At 36.4% G+C, this 22,495-nt stretch overlaps 1 protein-coding gene across 4 annotated transcripts; it reads right to left on the reverse strand.

The window, feature by feature from the left end:
• Positions 1-836: 836 nt before the first annotated feature.
• On the reverse strand, positions 837-22,220 carry LOC125250668 (NACHT, LRR and PYD domains-containing protein 1 homolog). Of its 4 annotated transcripts, XM_048163374.1 has the most exons (13): positions 22,174-22,220; positions 20,467-20,491; positions 20,300-20,366; positions 20,193-20,217; positions 19,815-19,958; positions 14,463-14,507; positions 12,622-14,341; positions 9,812-9,895; positions 9,588-9,665; positions 8,416-8,679; positions 5,680-5,766; positions 4,795-4,908; positions 837-4,475 (listed from the first exon to the last, which is right to left on the reverse strand). In XM_048163374.1, the coding sequence occupies exons 4-13, from the start codon at positions 20,212-20,214 to the stop codon at positions 4,457-4,459; spliced, it is 2,577 nt and encodes an 858-aa protein (XP_048019331.1). In that variant the 5' UTR covers positions 20,215-20,217; positions 20,300-20,366; positions 20,467-20,491; positions 22,174-22,220; the 3' UTR covers positions 837-4,456. The 4 variants fall into 4 exon arrangements, 3 of the variants coding, with proteins under 3 accessions (XP_048019331.1, XP_048019332.1, XP_048019333.1); XM_048163375.1 differs by lacking the exon at positions 22,174-22,220 and having other exon boundaries at positions 20,467-21,817; XM_048163376.1 differs by lacking the exons at positions 19,815-19,958; positions 20,467-20,491 and having other exon boundaries at positions 22,174-22,209.
• Positions 22,221-22,495: the final 275 nt, after the last annotated feature.

Below are 22,495 nucleotides of genomic sequence, written 5' to 3' on the forward strand. Positions count from 1 at the left end.
TGTTTGAAAATTAAAACAGTTAAGACAGACATAAATATTTGTACTGTAATTTTATTGAACTGTAAAATAAAATAATTATTATTTTTTTCTAATGCTTGTTTTTTTGTGTGAAATATAGCAGTGAAATTGTGATTTAATTTAGTAATAATGTAATAATAATAATAATAATAATAATATTGTTATAATCATTATTTAGTTTGTATAGTCTTTTCATTATTATAATCACAATTTTCTAAATAGTCACATTTTCTAGCGGAAAAATCGCAATGAGATTCTATCCCCCAAGTCACAGCAGGATGTACAAATCTGCAATTGTTGATATTAATTATTTTGTTTTGAGCATGCACAATTCATTATCAACCATTTTACACTTAGATTAAATTTGTCATCTAACAGTTTCTTGGGTAATCTTAAAAACACTAATAATTTAATAACACTGTTAAATATAATCTTTAGCAAATTAAAATAAATATCCATTTTTTCATACGGTACATTATAATGCTGTGATGTAATTATACTATTTTTTTCTAAAAATCACAGCATTATGGAGTTTTCATTATGGCTATTTGCTATCAGCTAAAGCATGATGGTTACAATCAAATTCCCCCTTGTATAACTTCAAACACCAATTTTTTTTTTTTTTTTTTTTTATTTCAGATTTTCTGTGAACGAATACAGCTCTTTCTCTTCATCACCCATACAGTTTTATGCTGAAATTATAATCATGTAAAATACAAGTGTCGCTGGCAAAGTATGATTGTCAAGTCCCATTAAACGAAATTAAATTAGCTATAATTAATTAAATTAGCCTTAATCAAAGGAGAGAGACACAAAGATGTGTAAAATTACTTTTTATTTTTGGTTGAATCCATTTTAAGTTATACCTTCAACAAAATTGCTAACATCTTAGTTTATTTAACATCTACAGACACATTTTCATGTTTATTAAATTTTCATACATAGCCAGAACCAAACTTTGAGAATTAGGTGGTGGTCTTTTATGGCCATAATACTGCAAAATCAAAACAAATTAATTACAGATTCTACGACTCTTCAATATCAGCACTAAAGAGTTGATAAAGGAAGAAGGAAGTGGACTACATCAGCTCTGATGGAGACAAATATATAAACGGTCCACTTAATCATCAACAAAAACGATATACTAAAACACGTCAGAATTATGACAACACAATAAACAGACATGGAAAACAAGTCCTGCAACTCTGCAAAAGCCTGGGTCTTTATATAGTTAACGGCAGAACAAATGGTGATTCTCTAGGTCGATTTACCTACTGCTCACATTTAGGCAGCAGCACGGTAGATTACGCCATCACAGATATAGACCAAAATAAAATCAATTATTTCACAGTGATGCCACAGCTACCATTATCAGACCACAGTCACACGGTCCTCAGTCTGAACAGGTCAATGAATCTTCTGCCATCTTCAGATCAGAAGGTTAAACTGTATCCACTCCCCCCCAAATTTATATGGAGTAAAGACAGTCCTGCCCAGTATGAAGCTGCGCTCCAAAGCACTAATGTTCAGAACATGATAGACTCATTTCTATTGACTTCTTTTAGTGAAGAGAAGACGACAACCAATTTAGCAACTGAACAGTTAACAAAAATCTTCTCTACAGTGGCCAAAAAAGCCCTGAGAAAAAGAAAGAATTATAGAAGCAAAAAAGAAATGGCTAATGCTGGTTGGTTTGATAAAGAATGCCAAAAGGTAAGAAAAGAATTACGGTCATTATCAAACAAAAAACACAGAGACCCAGCAAACCAACAAATACGAGCCACATATCAAGAAACCCTTAAAATATACAAGTCATTATTAATACAGAAAAAAGCTGATCACACGAAAATAAAACTAAACAAGATTGAGGAGGCAGTAGATCAAAATTGTTTTTGGGAATTATGGAACAATTTAGACAAATCCAAAAAAGCCAAACACCTTCCCATCTATGACCCTAAAATCTGGACCGAACATTTTGGAAATCTTTATTCACCAAACCAACCAACCCTTAGCCAAAAACATCTGACCTCCCAACTACATAACCTGGAACGCACTATAAAAGACCAGCTAAATAATTTAGACCAGCCCATAGCATTAAATGAACTGACAGACAAGATGAAATCCCTAAAAAACAAAAAATCCTGTGGCGTGGATGGAATATCTAATGAGATGCTGAAACACAGCAGCCCCAAACTGAAAGATGCCATTCTAAAATTGTTCAACCTGTTATTAAAATCAGGAAAATTTCCTGAAATATGGAAAGAAAATTTGATAACTCCAATTTTTAAACAAGGTGAGAAGTACAACCCAAATAATTACAGAGGCATCACAGTGAGCAGTAACCTCGGAAAACTATTCTGTTCCATTATTAATGACAGATTAGTTCAGTTCATTCAAGAACACAAAATTTTAAAGAATTGTCAAATTGGATTTATGCCCAATCAGAGAACATCAAATCACATTTACACACTTCACACACTAATTCAAAAATATGTTCATCAAAAAAAACAAGGAAAAATATTCGGCTGCTTCATTGATTTTAAAAAAGCCTTTGATTCTTTATGGCATGATGGGCTTTTTCTAAAACTTATCCAAAGTGGAATAGGAGGAAGGACATGTGATATCATAAAGGACATTTACAACAGGAACAAATGCTGTGTCAAGATCAATGACAAACGAACTGATTTTTTCAGTCAAAATAAAGGGGTCCGTCAAGGCTGCAGCCTCAGCCCGACTCTCTTTAATATATATATCAATGAACTGGCATCAGCACTTGAGAAGTCCTCCTGTCCTGGTCTGACCCTCGAGGGCAGAGAAATCAAATGCCTCCTGTATGCCGACGACCTTCTGCTGCTGTCACCTCATGAAGAGGGACTGCATGAAAGCCTCTCCATTCTAGAGCAGTACAGTAACGACTGGGCCTTACCAATTAACATGGAAAAATCCAAAATCATGATCTTCCAAAAAAAACCTCGCCTTACTGACAAAAAATATAATTTTACAATCGGGGGAACACTTCTCAATCATGTCACATATTATAATTATTTGGGTCTCACAATCTCAGCTTCTGGACAATTTGAAATGGCAATGAAAGATCTGACCGATAAGGCACGCAGGGCTTATTACAATATAAGAAAATCATTGTTCAAATTCAACCCACCCATAAAACTGTGGATGAAAATTTTTGATGCCATCATCAAGCCCATTCTTTTGTACGGCTCTGAAATCTGGGGCCCCAAATTTAAATTAAACTATGAATCGTGGGACAAAAATCCTGTTGAAATTTTCCACCTCGAATTCTGCAAAAATATCCTGGGTCTTCACAGAAATGCCCCTAGTCTGGGTTGCAGGGCAGAACTGGGCAGATTCCCTCTCTTATCTGTCAGACTCACAGGCAGATGCCTACCATCACTGTGCTCTTTCATACAGGGCAGGACACCCAGAGAATGACCCCTTGCACTATTTAGTAGAAACACACCAACTAAATTCAAAAATTCAATTCAAACTCTCAAAAATTAAAGAAATAGGTCAAAGAACCCAGGAAAAATACACCCATGATTGGCAGATCAAAGCAGCACAAATAAACAAATTAAAATACTTTCACAAAATAAAGACAGATTATCAATTGGCACCTTACTTAATAAAAATGAAAGAATATCGTCAGAGAAAGCTCCTGGCGAAGTATCGTCTGAGCGACCACAGCCTGTACATAGAGACGGGCCGACACAAACAGAGCTGGAGAGCCAGAGAGCTCAGACTCTGTTCAAACTGCTCTGATGGAGTCGTGGAAGATGAACTACATTTCCTTACACAGTGCAGCAAATATAATAATATTAGAGAAACATATTTCACCCAAATTGGTCATATTCTACCTGAATTCCAACAAGCAAGCCACATTGAGAAACTTTGTTATATTTTAGGAGAGAAAGAGAAGTGTGTCCACCTGGCAGCAGAGTATGTGTCTTCCTGTCATATTATGAGGGACAAAGAATAAACCCTCTCCTTTCATTTTTTTTTTCTTTTTCTTTTCAATCTCATTACTGCTCTCTGTATTTATTTATTTACCATGTTTTTTTTTGTTTTTTTTTTTAACCACTTGTTAAATTATATGATAACATACAATATAGCCATGCATGTATATATATTTCTTTTTTCTCTTCTTCCTTTTATTTTATTTAATTATCAATCTATACCTGTATAACCTATTACATGTTTATTGCTTTGGCAACATTGTATCATAACACAGTCATGCCAATAAAGCACAATTGAATTGAATTGAATTGAATTGAATTGAATTGAATTGAGTTGATAAAAATAAAGTTTAACGTCTGTTGAATTACATTTTACAAATCTTCACAGCAATCCATCATACAATGACAAGATGACAATGACAGTTCTTTGGGTATCTGCTGCTGTAAACCGTTATCACACTGTACCATTAGTCTTCAAACAAGGGCCTTAAAAACATAAAGAAACAAGAGAGAAATATCATTAAACAAATGAAGAAATCTGTCTTGTGACAGATCATGCTTTAGCATTGTGGCTACAGTCAGAGTATATGCTGGATATGTTATGAGTTCATAAATACAAAGCTGACTAGGTTAAGATCCACACGTCACTACATGCATGATGAAAACCTGTACATATAGGCTTACTATACAAGGAATTCTTGTATTCTTCTGTAAATCATTCAAAAAAAGGAAATGCTTTGCCTAACTGGTAGCTGTTGTCTTCACAGTTTTCAAGATCTTTCAGTTAATCTCAGTCGTAACTTACTGTCGTAATGTCTCCACAGAAAAGCCCTGGGAATTCAGCTGAATCTTCACCTGCTGATTGCAGCTTTCATTTTTCCAACTTGTGCATTTTTCAGACTCTTTATGGCATCTGTACCTTCATAGCCAGATATCACAAAGCATAGCTTTACACACACCTGACATCTGTTTTTGTATAATCACTGCTATAACAACTGTGTGGGAAATGGACCAAAATTTATAGGGATAGTTCACCAAAAATTTAAAATTTTTGAGTCATCATTGTTCCAAACCTGTATGATTTTTTTTGTTCTGTTGAACACAAAGGAAGATATTTTGAAGGAAGTTTGTAATCAGGCTGTTTTGGGGCACCATTGACTTTCATAGTAGAAAGAAAAAAAAATACTATGGAAGTCAATGGTGCCGCATTCCCACATTCTTTAAAATATCTTCCTTTGTGTTCAACAGAACAAAGAAATTTATACAGGTTTGGAACAACCTGAGGGTGAGTAAATCAAAAGTTGAAAAAGGTGATCTAGGGTGGATGTCAAGAAAAATACATTTGTGAAACGATTCTCAAAATGTTGGTTTGTTCCTCACAAAAAGCTATTGTATGACTTCTGAACACTTTATATATTCCTCATGAGTTGTTTGGAACATTTTAAGATACTTTTGTACCACGTGAGTTCAGAGGTTTTTTTAAAGGGGCCACACCCGAGTTTGGGGGGGTTTGTGGAAATATTTTAAAAGTGAAAGTTTAAAATAAATACAATACTGGGATAAAAAGGTTTACAGGTTTAAAACCAAATGAAGGTAGACCTAAATGAATGAGGAAATTGTCAACTGGGTCAACTGATCATTCAGTTATAGTCAAAGATGTTTGAGAAATATAAAGTTAACCAATACAAACCCAGAAAATGACAAATCACAGGCTGGCCTCACACATGACCTCTGCAAGATCTCGATTCCCTCCTCCGGTAAAAATTTTGCATTTACCCTACAACATACACATATTACGCAGATAAGACAATTTTCAAAATACTTCACACTTTGCTTCCCATTCATTAAAACAATTCTATAACAATGATTTTATGAGTGCCAGATGATGGGCTATTGCTTAATTTGCTTTGTGAGGTTATCTGCTAGCATGAACATTACAAAATAAAATGACAACCCTTCTTTATATCCAGCTTGAATGTACCAAAAAGTATTAAAGTGCCCCTATTATGCTATTTTAAAGGTTCCTACTTCTGTTTAGGAGGTCTCCTGCAACAGGTTTACATGCATCAAAGGTCAAAAAACACTTTCATTTTCTCATAATATACACATCACCACATTTTTCAATGATTCTCAAATGACTTGTCGGATGAATCAGTCTATCTAAATCCCTCCTTTCCACGAGCCTGCTCTGCTCTCATTGGCCAGATGGCACATTCTGTTGTGATTAGTCTACAGCTTACAGCTCCAAAGCTTCCTAAAGCTCAGCGATTGTACACTGTAAAGATAGTAACAATGGCATCGATTTTACCGTATCAATCAAGCGCGAGTCTGATGATGAAATATTGTAAGAATTAGTTATTCAACCAAAACCTCCATCGCAAGGACGACCTGAGCAGTTTCTCAGTGATATGCTGCTCAGTTTGATGTTCATCATGAGATGTTGCAACTGTAATTCCTCACCATCAGCATTAACAAGTGTATGTCCATCAACAAAACCGATGTGTATATTTCTAATTGATTGCGGTGCACATGAGGGAACTGTATTATTAACAGTATCAATAACGGTGCATATGTTGGCCAAACACTAACGTGAATGACTGATATATTAAAGTTTGTAAAACAAATCTTGCTCCATCCTTTATCATTACTCAGAGTAGTAAGAACGACAGACAATCAGCATTAATGGACACACTTTTAGGTAATAGTGGGCCCACAGCTGATTAGCAGAAGTATTTCAGTCAGACAGTAATAACGTGGGTTATATGGTTTCCCAGAGACACATTATAGATAAAACACAAAACAATTTATTTTGAACACTCGGTATAAATGACATCAATAATTAATCACACTTGCAGGTTGTGATTCTGAGGAGCAAGTTGGTCTAAATAAAGCAGTTACTGTTTTATCTTTAGCCTGTGATTTCACAGCCTCAGCCTTTGGAAGTGAAAATAAACCAAATTTCCTTTCACAGCACAGAGCACAGCATCTTGTCGACATGTTATCCACACTGACGAGCTACAGCGTTTGAGAGGGGTTGTTTGAGAACGTAGGCGGACATTATGCAAATGTATTAAAGGTGGGGTAAGCCATACTTCAAAAACAATGTTTGGAAGTTAGTCGGACCAACACCAACAACAAATGTGTAACCAAGCTGCATTAGGAGGCGTATGACGGTCTAGGAGACAGAATGAGCAAGAGAGAGATTTGAAGACTGCAGAAAGAGAGATGAGCCACAAAACGAAAGAGCTCAAAAGAATATCACTGGAACGAAGGTCTATGACTGGGCAAGCGCTTTAGGACACGCGTTAATATTAGAAAAGCTTTCCAGTGCTGAAAGAGAGCTAAGCGGGAAGGCCTGAAAACAGACGCAGAGGCTGCTTTGATTCCGCTTCACATGTGTGCTTTAATCTATCGCTTAGCGCTGTTGCGGAGACACTATTCATTCAGGGGAAATCACAAAACAAAATACACGTATCCCTACTCTTGATATACAATCACTGATGAACATATTTGGTTTTAATGAGAAAAAAATAAAATAAATGATACGAGGGTGGATAAGAACCAAGGACCTCTGGTACGCCGAACAAAAATTCTACCGCTAGTCCATCAGCACAATCTTATATTGTACATGAATCCACATATTTATTGACTCATGTGAATACTGTTGACAATATATTGTATTATAGATGTAAGGATGAAACTATCATATTAAACATGAGGTCTATGGTCTATGACAATAAATGTTGTGCTTTTATTATTGTAATAACACAATTACAACACACCACACACATTCCTGCCCCACCCACTTTTTAAAACAAAGTTACGCCACTGGTTAGAGGTGATAAACAGACATCCACTCTCGCATTGCGTGTGTAACAGTGGCCAGATAGAGAGAGTTGAGCAGGGAAACCACTGCACACTGACAGCCACTAGAGAATGCAGTGTTTAGCGTCATTGTTAGTGCACTCGCCTCGCCTGCCAGAAGCTAATGATCACGGTATGAGACCAACTCAGAGCAGAGTTAGGATTGGAGGGTGAGTTTTGAATGCAGAGCAATGAAGAGAGGGGTGGATTTGTTTGGGTTGATTTCAAATATCATTAATGTCCAACAGTGTTTTTGAAATATGACTTACCCCACCTTTAACTTCTGATTTATGAATTTCACGGAAATGGGATTTGAATTACAAATGACTCGTTTATGCGGTTCAGAGTCGACTCTTTCTCTTAAGAGACTATTAGTTTATTTATAATGCACTTTCAACTTTACAACTTTGCAGACTGTTTACATTCACATACAGCTACATTAAAGGCAATTTTCAAAAAATCTATAATGGGGCACTTTAAATATTGGCTAAATTATAGTTTCTAACAAGAGACAAATGCATATAGAAACAGAACAAGGTTATTTTAAATTCAGATTTCTTACGAGAGTTCTGTTAGACTGGGGATTTTCTGGATGATTTGGAGGGTCCACACAGACGACCTCCTAGTCAGGACGTCTATTTCAATTTTCATCTTTTTCAGTTCAAAGAAAGAATGGAGAAAAGACGTCAACACATTGGATCTCCTTTCAAGAAATATCTGAAAAATTTTCATCCAGTCAATGTTGATCAGATCCGAGTGTGGAAAGATGAGGTCGAGTGATTTCAAAAATGGTGGTGGGTCTATAAATCTTGATCTTATCCATAAACTATACACACAAACAAACAAACAAACACACACACACACACACACACACACACACACACACACACACACACACACACACAAACAAACAGAATTGGTATCAATTAAAGCAACAGAGCTAAACTATATCATAAAATATAACTATATTGCATTTCCATTTAGAACAACAGTTATTCTAGTGTTCAAGTATTTTTGTTATTGTTTAAGTGTACATGGGAAACCATGGCATGATTAAACAAATGAGAAAGTAGTGGTCACACCCTCTGATTAGAGGTAGTCTTCTCTTATTTAGGTATATAGATCTAATGGGACTAAATAAAGTATTTTTAGAAATGACCAAGCATGGCCTGCTATCTAAATAGTATTAGTCAATTACCCATGTATTGACCAAGAATTACAAGTTTGTGACTGGTAGATCCACATACATGGCTGGCGCAAGCCCGGAATCTGAATTAATGAGTACAATGAATGAGTAAAGAGTTAAATAGGATAATCAAAAGTAGATCAATTATTATATAAATGACCAACAATCAATTGCCATTCAAAACTAAGTTTGAGGTTGTGATTTGTGTATTGCTTGAATTACAAAAATTGGACACAGCCATCACTCTAAATTTTAATGTTGACATGCATTTTCTGTAAAGCTGCTTTGAAACCATATGTATTGCGAAAAGCGCTGTACAAATAAATGATGGCATGTGGATACTTGCAATATTTATAAGCAGGGTCCTTGTTTTTTGTGGTTTATATTTGTGTTTGTAAAATGTAAATAATAAAAAAGTTATAAATATAAAATGTATTATTATTTTTAACATTGTAAACTGAAGGTTTTATATTTTGTAGAACAAACATGCCAGATAAAATTGGAGTATATGCCAGTCAAAGGAGTTTTTGATGTAGTTTTTTCATCACCTGGATTCGTCTTCACTCATACACAGACACAGACTTTCAAAAGAACAATCTGTAGTGCGTTCTAATCTAATACAGGCACTGTAAATCAAAGCACAGAAAAAAATGTCTATGAGCAAAAAGTCAAATAAAAAGCACACTGAAGGATGATGGTGCATGTGTACATATAATGTTATGAAGATATTTGAGTATACATTTCAGTGTAAATATTGTATTTTGAGACATACCTCTGTGAGCTCAGGGTCTTTCCTCTCACAAGTGTACACATCAGTTCAGCAATCTCAGCGTATGATAGATCTTCTGGAGTCAACCTTCAAAATCAAATCAAGAAATATCACTGTACAGGCATTATACTGTTAACAGTAACTAATTATGTCATTATGACAATTATAACAAACAATATCAATCGCTTTGGCTCAGTTCAAGAATGCAATTATTTTTTCATCAAAACAATAGTTCAGATCACTGAACAATTATTTTCTTGTTCACACCAGATTTGAATTTCTAATGTAACATGACAAACGTGTGCAAAAGAGTACATTGTCTACATTTTGCACAATAACTAAAAGCACATAGCTTGCTTATCAAAACGGATGAGTTGATGCTCAGTGAAACTGTAATACTCTTCACAACTTCTAAACATTATTTCATCCTGTAAATCATCACATGCAAAACGATCCATTCAGTTATAAAAATCTCTCAGATTTCCATGAATATTTCATAAATAATTGTGACATGGAATGTTTATAATGTCTGCTAAATATCTCATTGCTAGAAAATAAATGCACTGTTTACATACAAATGTCCAAAATTCTTTTTCTGTTTACTACAATACTGACTTGTCCCAGTAAATTTTTACCTACTGATGAAATCTGTTGCTAAAACGTGATACACCATAGCATTCTGCTAACATTCTGGTACAGTAAGAAGTCAGTATCTACAAAAAAAATTTAATCAAAATGAAAATTGTACAAAACAATTACAAACATATCCAGGGTTGACTGCTTTGGTTGACAAACATTTTGATCAGTACCTCTCACACGATGGAAAAACTTCCTTTTGGTGGCACTGGCCAATTCGCTATAGGTTTTGAAGCATGAAATTACTGCATTACTACATTTTGCAGTAATAGAAATGTGAAAAAAATTGCGACAATTGCAATTTCAGTTTAGAAAATGTAAAGACAAAAAATGAGCCACAGTGATTGTGAAAAACTGTAAAAACATAAAATATGTTTGTATACTTTTTTATATTTATATTTGTTAGGAATCTATGAGCAAGAGATGAAAGCTAAACAACCAGTGGTGGCATGAGAATAAACATGCTTGGTTCATACTTGGTTTAGTCATGGCCATGACATAGTAACTCGTGGGAACGTCACAGCATGTTGAGGCCACGACATATTAATTTGGGTATGTGGTAATATGGCATGGCCACGAGATCATTTTGCTGAGGTAACAACATCCTTAAGGAATCAAAGAACAAAGTGGTGTGATATAATTTCGAACAAAATCTGACCAAAATGAAGATCATTTTGTGTTCATTTCCAAGTGGTGCTCACTGCAGAGCCAAATGACATCCAGCTCCACCTCGGTGGATCTAATGGATGGAGGGATTGAGTAGGGTTGGGTTAGGGTGTGGTTGTGGTTGGATATTCTAGCTCCACCCAAATTACATCCAGAGAGGGGGAGCTGGACATCACACTCTACCCACGGCTCTGCAGCAAGCGGTTTCTCATTCGTTCTCATTCCTTCTCAGCGCCACCATTTTTGTTGTGTTTATTTTGTGATTGAAAAGAAAGCGTGCAGCACATATTAACATATTCATCTAAACGTCACTCTTAGTCAGGATGTTTGCTAACGGTATACAGTACAGTACTGGTCACGTATTGCAAACTTCTTTTTACCCCAATGTGAAGAATGAAAAAGAACTTGGCTGTGAGTATATAGGAGCAACATGGGATTAACATTTTATTTTGAATTAAGAATGACAAAGACAGTGCAGCATTAAGACATTGATACATTATGTTGCGGTCATAGTATAGGCCTATTCTATATTATACCTCTATGATATTGCACACAATGTATAGATAGGCTAGTGACCACATTCAAATTAAGTTTAAATAATTTGTTATTATTAATAGGCTATATGTTAAAAGAATATTTAAGTTAAAATATTTACAGTTCATCTCATCCCAAAGTCTTTTAAATCTATTTACTGATATGTTTCTTATTTGTGTAATGTATATATATATATATTTTTTTGCATGTACCATACAGCTTATGTTTTTTTTTAAATGCTGTTAAATGCTCGACAGTCATTCCAATAAAGCTTTAATTCTATATGACTATTTCCTGTAGACGCACTTCCTGCAATTTTACGGGAAGTTCACTTTACTGGAATTTAAGATTCTTGGCTATAATATTTCAGCTTGTAAGACTAGTAGAGACTCAGTTTTTTAGTAAGTATAAACATGTAATTAGCAGTGTTTCGTTGAGGAATGAATTGGTGTTTTTGTTCACGTCCATTATTCATTTATAAATGAAAACAAATGCTCATTTATCACCACATACTGGCATAGGCCAAGCATATATATAATATATTATATCTTAATTCTGCACTTTTTGTCATTCTTAATTCAAAATAAAATGTTAATTTATAAATGATACCCATTTCTGATAATCCTGGTTACTCAGGTATGTTTATGGATTAAACATAAGGCCATCAGAATAAATAATTCCCTCAACATATGATCTCAAAGCCACAGCTTTACATTGTAAAGCCACAACATAAGGATATTGATACCTTGACAAAATGATCTTGTGGCCACAAGTTAATATGTGGTGGCCTCAACATGCTATGGTGTTCACACTAATTAATGTCTTGTGGCCACGACATATCATGTTCCACCCAGGTTCCACCACATTACTATGTCGTGGCCACAACAAAATGAATTAATCCGAACATATATCCCTCCTGGATAGATTTGAATGCATATTCAACTGCCTATAGATTTATTTTGGACAAATGTACTCACATTAAATTCTTAAACTTGCAGAGTGCAGGCAGAATAATAGACAACTTTTCAGATGATAATCTGCAGTCATGGAGAGCCAGTTCTTCAATGCACTCACAGCACAGAGAGCAGTACAGCAGGGCCCAGCAGTCTATTCTTCTTAAGATGACTGAACCATACATAGTAATATGAGGTGTGGATTCCATCGCTTTTTTTACAAAGTCCTCTTCATGCAGTTCGTACAGACAGTGAATCCAAAAGCATATTGTATCCGAATCCCAAGTCTCTTTTTGAATCTCTGTTAAAATCATTTTTTTCAGATAGGCCTGAGTGTTTGGATGAACAAACAGACCATGTTTCTTTCCAAGAGTGTCTCTCACATCCTTATTCAACAGGCCAAAAGCAAACTGCACCACAGCTGTTAAACGTGAAAGGTCATTATAAAAACCACCTGCCTTTTCATGAATGGAAAATAGCTGTGTAAATTTTCTCTGGGACTCTTCTTCATCCAGAAGGACAAAGTACAGAGCGGTGAAGAACTCCTGAAAGCTGAGATGCATGAAATTGAACATTGTTTCCTGGTGGATTCTTCTCTTAAAAAGGAACTTGCACAGGAATGGATTGCAAGCAGGATCTGAAACTGTTTCATTAACACTTTTCTCATCAAACAAGACTTGCTCTTCCAGAATCCCTCTCTCTGCCAGCTGACCCAGACTCCTCAGCAGGGTCGGGACGGACTGACTCAAACCCTGGCAGTGATGCTCCAGTAGAGTGGACACAAAATCAACATAGATGGAGGTGGTGGTTTCCAGTCCTCTTGTTACATCTGCACCAATTTTGAATCGTTCCTGGATAGTTGTGCAGATGATCCAGCAGACGACAGGAATGGAGCAGGCAGTGATGAGAGTTTCATTTGCCTTCACAAGTGTATAAGCCTTCCTGAAAAGCTCCTCGTTCTGAAAAAACTTCTGGAAGTACTCCTCTACCCCCTTCTCAGAGAAACCAATTATCTCAGAGAAAAACTGAGGTCCTTTGAGCAGATTACTCAGTGTCTCTGTAGCTGTAGATCTGGAGGTGACCAGCAGGAAGGACTCTCGCAGGATTCGACCCCTCAGCAGGTCACAAAGAATGGCCACAGGTGAGGCTTTCTGAAGCAGATCAGTGTTTGATGACGTGTGATAAATGCCCTCTGTGAGTCTCAGCTCATCAAATCCATCAATGATGAAAAGCACCTTCTCTGGAGAATGCTGTAACATCTGCGAGATCTGATCTGGTGTTAAACTGCAGCTGTAACTCAGGATCTCCACCAAACTGTTTTTGCCAGGAATGCGGTTTATTTCTTTACACTTTAAGTGGAACACAATATCAAACCGCTCTTTGTAGAGGTCACCAGATGCCCAGTCCATCATGATCTTCTGCACAGTGAAGGTTTTCCCATTCCCAGAATTTCCCTGCAGTATAACAGCTCTGGGACTGATTCCATTATCATCTGGGTTGAACAAAGTGTTCAGATGGACAGAGTTTTCACTGCTCCTGGATCTGAGGACCTCGTGGAAGCTTTCTCCCCTGGAGCGGATCTCTTCTTCTCTCTTGTTTGGATCTCTATGTTTCTTAAGGATCAGAGGTTGTGTGAAGCGCTCAGACAGCAGCACATGTTCACCAGGCAGAGAGTTATACTCAGTCACATACTGATATTCACTGCAGATCAGCTTTTTATATTTGTGAATCGCTGAGCTGATTTCTGTAGAAATAGTTAATGTTCAATTCGAATACGAATACTGTAGGAAGCAAATAGCATCTAACTAAAGAGATGGAATGAGTGCAATATTTAAAACATATTACTATAAAAATTCATCATTCACCTGATGTTTGTGTTTTTTCAGAGTATGAGTGATACCCAGTGAAACCTGCAAGACAATAGACACAGTTTCTCTGAAAACTAGGCATTAATTAATTTAATTTAAAGGGGTGGTTCAGTGGGTTTTTTTCTAGGCTTGATTGTGTTTTTGGGGCACAGTTTAACATGTCTTAATGCTTCGTTTTTTTGAAAATGCTGTATTTTTCAACGGCTCGTTTGGCTTCCTGGTTCTATGAAGCCACGCCCTCCGAAATATGCAATGGGCTGAGATTGGTTAGCAGGCCCAGTGTATTGTGATTCGCTAAAGCATCCGGAAACGCCACGTCCCTTACCATTAGTTGTTGCATGTGCTTCAGTGGAAAGTAAATAATGGCGTCTATATTGCTTTATCAAATTGAACCCGAATCAGACCTAGATGAAGAGGGTCAAGCAGAATCTCTGCAATTGTGGCTTTTAAAGGACGTTTATGAGTGATATTTCATTTTGTATATGTGTCAAAGTGTTTAGATATGTTGTCACTGCTGTTTGTTAGCTTTCAATATATGGTTTTATTATGATTTAGGCTTTACTGTAGCCGAAAACATGACTGAGTAGTAGCATTTTTGTAAAGGTGGTGTTTAATTTATAGCATGAATAACTGTTTGTCTATGAACATTTAAGTTTGTTGGTGTTTGCTGGCATTTGTTGGAGAAGTATGCAGTAGAATTTAGCTAACTGGCTAGTGAAGCAAAAACACGTTGGTCTTTGTTTATGTCCTTGATGCAACCAAAAAAATAGCAACAGAACTATGCATTTAAATGACATGTACAAACAATAAAATGTACTCACAGTTTGAAGCTAATAAACACATTTAAAAGCAGCAAATAAATGCATATAAAAGCTAATAAACGCATCGCTCGCGTCCGGTGTACACAACTCTTCTGCTTCCATTATTCTGCACCACATGGCCTCACCCACTTTGTGTTCCCGAGGGTGTGTTTTGCTGGTTTTATGATGTTACCAACCCGGGAAGAAGCTCGTTGTAGTCCAAACCTGTCGCTTTTGTAGGTATTAAACTGCCATAACTTTAAAAGACAGTATCTCCGTTTGCATTGAACTTTCAGCGCTGTAACTTTGCAGATACTGTTTATGCTCAAGCAGCAACATTACACACTAACTAAAGTGAAAAAAGTGAAATCGCAATGAACCACCCCTTTAACACATTTAACGCAAAAAAATAAATAAATAAAAAATACGGAAGCACGTGAAATTGCGTCATAATGCGATGTACGTCACGTAGTAAGATGATCTTAAAAGTCCATGCTGATTATATCAGAGATGGCAGAGAAAATTATTAATTCCACTGTCTGTTTCGCTTTAAAGGAACACACCACTTTGCTGCCGTATCATGGGTGCAGCAGGAGGAATGATATTACACAGCGCCTCTCATAAATGTCTCCATGGTTGCAAGGCACGCTCCCTGTGCAAACAGGGGGTCACAGGCGCTGCGTAATATCATTGCACCTGCTGCACCCATGGTACGGCAGCAAAGTTCCTTGATTATTACGCCGGAATGAGAGTATAGTTCCAAGCCATATCGGCCTAGAAAATCACAATTTTTCATTTTCCGTCAGTCTTAGTACACAATGTAACTACAAAGAGTCAAGTTATAAATAGGAAAAATATTGAAACTCTTTGGTCATTTTTTGAGCGAGATGCTAACGGTCTAATCAGATTCAATGAACTATGCTAAGCTATGCTAAAAGTGGTAGCGCCAGATCAGCTGAATGGATTCGAAAACGGTAAAACTCAACTGTTTAACTCTAGGGCAGTTGGAAAATGAGCCTATTTTCAAAAAAAGTGGAGTGTTCCTTTAAAACACAAACTCTCTGTCATATTCTGTCATTTTATCTAAAGAGTGCAAGCCCTCCCGGCTCCCGCATCTCACTGTTCCTGTCTGAATGGAACGTCGAAACATCCCACCGCTGTATGGCCAGATGATATGAAATACATTTCTCAGCTGGATAAAGCAAACCAGGTTCTTGCGATGAATGTTTTGATTGGTGTAATTCAAAGTAAAGACAATTGCAGTGACACACAGGTAGGGGCGGTGCCAGAGTATTTTGAACGCAGGTGCTTAGGGGGCGCTAGATCATTGACAGGGCAATTACTTGTAAATATGCACAAAAGCGTTTTATATATATATATATATATATATATATATATATATATATATATATATATATATATATATATGAATAATAAAATAAATTCGATTTTTACCATTTTATTACATTATTATTTGACTCAGGACAATTTAAATAAATGTTTTAATGAAATTAAACAAGCTTTACTTGTTTCTTGTTTTTAAGTAAATTTGAGTTCTTAAGAGTGGGTGTTGATTTTGAATTTTGGTTGCACCTCTTGTATTGGTAGAGCACCTTTTTTCATATTTGTTAAGAAATTAAACAACAGGTGCATCTGAATAAATTAGAATGTCATAGAAAATTTCATTTCAGTAATTCAACTCAAATTGTGAAACTCGTGTATTAAATAAATTCAATGCACACAGACTGAAGTACTTTAAGTTTTTGGTTCTTTTAATTGTGATAATTTTGGCTGACATTTATAGGGGGGTATAATGCTATTTCATGTATTCTGACTTATTTACACTCTTAAATGAGTTGGATTCTCAGGTTAAAGGCCAAAATTTCAAAACATGAGTTGGACGTGGGACTTTTCCTGTTCCAAAAATTCGATCTAAGTGACGTTAACGGGGACGGAATTCCTTGTATGGGCACTTCTCCCAAAAGGGCATGCGCGCACACATCGACCAGAGTGAGAGCGCAAGAGCATGCCCATCAACGCGCGTTTGGGTTTATGGAAGTCGTCAGCAGCACTGCACAGATCACAGGACTTCACGAAATCAAGAGTGTCACCAAATAAGTGTGTTTTTGTAGCCTGGATGCCAGCCGAACTTAGCCCCGCCCACAACATTTTGAGGTCGGGGAGTTCGGTCTGGAATCGATCCGTAGAGGAGTAATTATGCCCGAACAGAAACTGTTCGGACCAATCACATTGTCAGGGCGATGATTGACAGATTATCACCAGAAACGTAATCAGCCACGTCATCAAAGAGCGCTTGGGGAGTTTGATTGACAAGCGATCTAACCAATCAGAACGCCGCATCCGCCATTTTCGACAGCGCATTTCGATATCGACAGCGCATTAATTTTAAAAAAGGAACAGAGGACCGCGATCAAGGCATTTGTCGATGGGAAAGATGTCTTTGCCGTCCTTCCTACGGGATTCGGCAAAAGTTTGATTTATCAGCTGCCCCCGATGGTCGCTAAGAAGAGTTCTGTTGACAACTATGCGTCGCTCAACATACGTCACTTACTCTGTAGCTCTGATTGGTTGTAGGTCTATCCAATTGAGGTCTTTCCTGGATCGGTTGAAATACGCCCCCATAATCAAAGCCCAATGGAGCAGTATCAGACTCATATTCGAACTAGAATAGAGTGCCCCAGGGATGACGCGTTTTTGTAGGCAAAACCCGGAAGCGAGTTAGCATTTTAGGACTTCCGGTTCCAACGCCGTAAAGTCTATGGGTTTTTTGAATGGGTTTTTGCTAAATCGCCTGAAATAAGGTCTGTGGTTAACAAAGCCTCTAAATACTTTCACGTTTTGATCTATGACATAAAACACACCAGTTATAACCCACTTGTGATTTTGTAAACTTTTACTGCGTCTTCAAATCGGCGGTTGCTAACAAATTGCTAAAAGGGACTACTTCCTTTGGCGGGGACTTTAGACGTCATCATTAAAAACGGGACATTTAGACAGCATTTCTCATGAAAAAGTGGATAAGTATTCATACACAGCGCAGATCATAATCAGTGAGCATGTTTTTAAATAGAGTTGTTTTCTAAATAAAGTTTGAGGACGCTTGGTGGTGACGACGTTGATCTGCGACCATCGTGTGCTGTAGTCCGTTTATAGCCTACTGTTAGCCTTTTATATCTGACGACTTTATTTAGGCTTCAAAATCTATAAATGTTGTGTTAACTTGTAAAGATTATCTTGATAGACAAAACGTGTAAGTGTCATAACCCTTTGTTAAACACAGAGCTTATTTTCTGCGATTTTCCAAAAGTCTATGGGAAAAATGAATAGGCTTTCAGTCGAGGGAATCCGTGCGCCGCTAACTTCCGGGTTGGCCTACAAAAACGCGTCATCCCTGGGGCACTCTATTGAGTATGACCACGTCAGGCTAGTGTTTTTGGTTGTGAGGGAAAAATAATCTTGTGAACCCAGTGTTCAGTGGAGCTGAGAGATTTGTTCTCATGCATTACATTGATATTTGTCGATATTGTCACGATATTCTCGATATTTGTTACTAAAATAACTGTGATGAGCAGGGCGGGCTAGAGCCGTGAGGGAACGGCGAGAGTCTCTCACGGAGGAGCTCCGGAAGCATAAAAGGGGGAGCGACAACTGTGAAAGACGAGAGAGGACCAGGCCTGGATTTTATTTTATGTTTTGTTGTGTTTATGTGGCCGGCAGTTGTCCGCGAGGAATGATCTTTAAAAAAAAAAATTACTTTAAAAAAGAAACTTTTGTGAAAAGGTCATTATAGTTAGAAATGGCTGGTTAAACTAAAATGGGCCACAATTTTCAGCTTAAATACACAAACACACACTTTTATACAGAAATTGAGAGTGAAAATAGGTTTATAGGTCTAGATGTATCCATACAAAATCTTAACAGTCTTGTATTGCAGACAGTATGGCAGGAGGACAAAGAAAGGATAGATAAGATGATAAGAGAGAATAAAAGGAAAAGAAAGGAAGATGTCAGTACAGTACAGAACAATTTTAATACCTATAGCTACAGGAAATGTTAGTTTTTTTTGTTTGTTTTTTTTTTGTCAAAGATTTTTAAATATTTGTTCTCTTTTTATATCGACCCATTTTACCTGAATGTTGTGCAGTGGCTGAAGAAGGGACCTGCTGATACTCTTAACTATTAATAATTATAAATAAATAATTATAAAACAATTATACATTTTCACATTTTAAATACTATATATATATATATATATATATATATATATATATATATATATATATATATAGCTTATTTGATGGTAGTATAAGTCATTTACCAAAATGTGGCCCATTTTAGCTGACTTCACCCTATATATTGATCCTGTACATAAAAATGCCAAAATATACAGCCTTGACATCATCATCATTCATCTAATTTTATTTTAGTGCATGATGAGATAACTCTCATGAAAATAATATCTTATATCATCAAAAATGATTATAGTCAACATTTTCATCATCTGTGAATATATATAAAAAATTCTTACCAGGTGCATTATGTATGATGTGGACATTGCCTGCTATTTTAGTGTTAGTAAGTGTAGGTGCTGTAATATTGCTTCCACTCTGAGCTGAAGCGCTCACATTTGGCCCAGTTTGAGATCCAGTTATGTCTTTGTTACCGCAAAACTCTAGAAGCGGAAATATTTAGGCAATATAATACAACAAGGCCATAAGTGTTTCTAGTCTAAAACATCACCATGAACACCTATTCCATATTCACTAAATATACAAGCTTTGTATACAGCTGAGGATCAGTGAAAAATTTACATGACTCAACCTTAAGATTATAGCCTTGTAGTCTCTGAAATCATATTAACAAACAAAAAGAATACATTTTTAAGAAAACTGCAAGTTTGACATACTGTTACAACAGTCCCGGAACATTCTCTGTAAGAAAAGAAATAACACAAGAGAGATCAATATTAATAATTAGTTGTAATGTTAATAAGAAAAGTGGTAAAAATGTTACCTGATCGTTCCAAAAATGTGGATTTTAGTTCTCTTGGTCCAGGTAATGTGGTTGATGTTTCATCTGTCTGTTAAAATAAGACATTAATGCTGAAAGTTTGTATACCTGCTTTTCTTCAGGCAGACAGTGCAGTGACTTCAGTTTGCTTGAAGGAGCTCAACTTATACCTGAAGCTGCAGGAACTGTAAGACCCTAAGTTATAGAAACATGACAAACAGGTTCAACCTGAAGAAGCAGTCCAAATATGTCACAAGCTATCCATCTTTTTAGAAGTTTTTAAAGTCTGTCTGAAAGTATGTTGTACAAGGTGTGGCAAGTCATGCCAAAGTTAAAAGAATTAAACAAACTCATGAACATCTCCAGGATAATCTCCAAATCTCCAGTCCAAATAAAAATGCAATTCCTAGGTCATATCTGAAAAATAGTCTTTTGTGAATTTAATCATTCTTTGTCTCAGAAAACATATTCAGAAGGCCTGCTCTGTTTATCTCCATTGAGTTAAATAACCAAAACAAAATTTAAAAAAAAACTGATGACAGGATGAAATGTTTGACGTTAAAAAACCAACCAAAAACCCCCAAAACAAAACAACACAGTAGCAACACATCCAGGTCTGTCATCAAATCCTAAAACTGGAAACATGCATATAAAAAACCAGCATATGAAGCACTGAATGGCATTTTGGTAGCACTTTACAAGTTGTTAACATTAGTTACTGTATTAAGTAACATGAACTAACCATGTGCAATACATTTGTTACTGTTTGTTAATCTTTGTTAATGTTAATTAATCAAAATACAACTGTTCATAGTTTGTTCATGTTGGTTGTCCATTAACTAATGTTAACAAGGTTTTAATAATGTATTAGTAAATGTTGAAATTAACATTAACAAAGAATAATATATGCTGTATAAGTGTAGTTCATTATTAGTCTCATTGGGCAGAGTACACCACACCTCTTTATGCGTTCACACACACACACACACACACAATATACTATATTAGTTGCAGCAGGAGTCAAGGCTTTGTCAAGACAGCATTCTTCAAATGCATGTCAGTCAAGCATTCTTGTTGTTTAAGTTATTTCAAAGTCTCTTACACACACGGTTCGTTGTCTTGTTTTTTTTTCTCAACATAAGTGAACCAAAAAGTTTATTTTCAATCTGGCTGATTCAAAACAACCTCTTTCAAGACCCGAGCATGACTGCAGTGTTCATATATGATATATATTAGGGGTGTAACGGTTCACAAAATTCACGGTTCGGTTCGATACGATACACTGGTGTCACGGTTCGGTTCGGTACGGTTCGGTACGTTTTAGATACAGCAAAAAGAAAAAATTGGCAGATAAATTTCCTTGATTTTTTTTTTTATGTTTTATTTATTAAAACTAACAAAGTATGATTTTTTTTTTTTTTTTACATTGAACAATGATGGAGCTACTTTACCCATCTTCTATGGTGTTTTCGTAGCAGCATACTGTATAACCCTTTGAGCGGTACGGTCCCACATGGGATTTCGAACGTTCAGCGACGTCACATAACTGCCAGATTCAAACTGTGCTTTCGCCATGGCTTTCGCGCTCTGGCTGCGAGACGGACGCGCGCAGCCCTTGTCATATATCACAACTATGCAGTGTTTTCAGCCACATAACGTTTCTTTTCAGATTTCAGACATTTATATACGCATAAGCACCATTAAAACAATATATTTGGAGTTTATAAAATGCACACTGATGTCAGACATCAGTGGAAGGAGCAATAACAATCCATTCATATACAATTTGCCGATACTTATTCATATCAGACACACATAATGGGCCCAAGTAACTACAAAGTTTACTCTATTATTCTTCCAGTTCACCAGCCACTTACTTGCATATATTTCGGGAGAAAATGATGAATTCACCTGCTGTAAATCCGACTGACAGGACTCAGGAAACTGCGGGGCAAACTAAGATGGCGGCGCCCATCTCGCGTTATAGATCAAGATAAAGATCATTTATAAAAGCTTTTAAACGACAAAACACACTCACTTACACATATTTGAGGATCGGAATATCAGATAGTTGATAACATGGTAAGCAAGTTTGTGAATATTTTAAATAAACAAGGAAAAACAAAATAATAGCGATCCATCTGTCATAGGCTACAGTGTTATTGTTGCTGCGCTCAGCGCTAATGACACGCAAGACGC

The sequence above is a fragment of the Megalobrama amblycephala genome, linkage group LG17 (genome assembly GCF_018812025.1).
Source record: "Megalobrama amblycephala isolate DHTTF-2021 linkage group LG17, ASM1881202v1, whole genome shotgun sequence".
Classification (NCBI taxonomy): domain Eukaryota; kingdom Metazoa; phylum Chordata; class Actinopteri; order Cypriniformes; family Xenocyprididae; genus Megalobrama; species Megalobrama amblycephala.

Coding starts and splice junctions, on each gene's coding strand:
- LOC125250668 (XM_048163374.1), bottom strand. CDS start 20,214: ATGTTCCGGGACTGTTGTAACA. Junction 5,767..8,415: donor CCCAGTCTAACAGAACTCTC/GTAAGAAATCTG, acceptor TGTATGTTGTAG/GGTAAATGCAAAATTTTTAC. Junction 4,909..5,679: donor TGTGATTTGTCATTTTCTGG/GTTTGTATTGGT, acceptor CTGGCTATGAAG/GTACAGATGCCATAAAGAGT.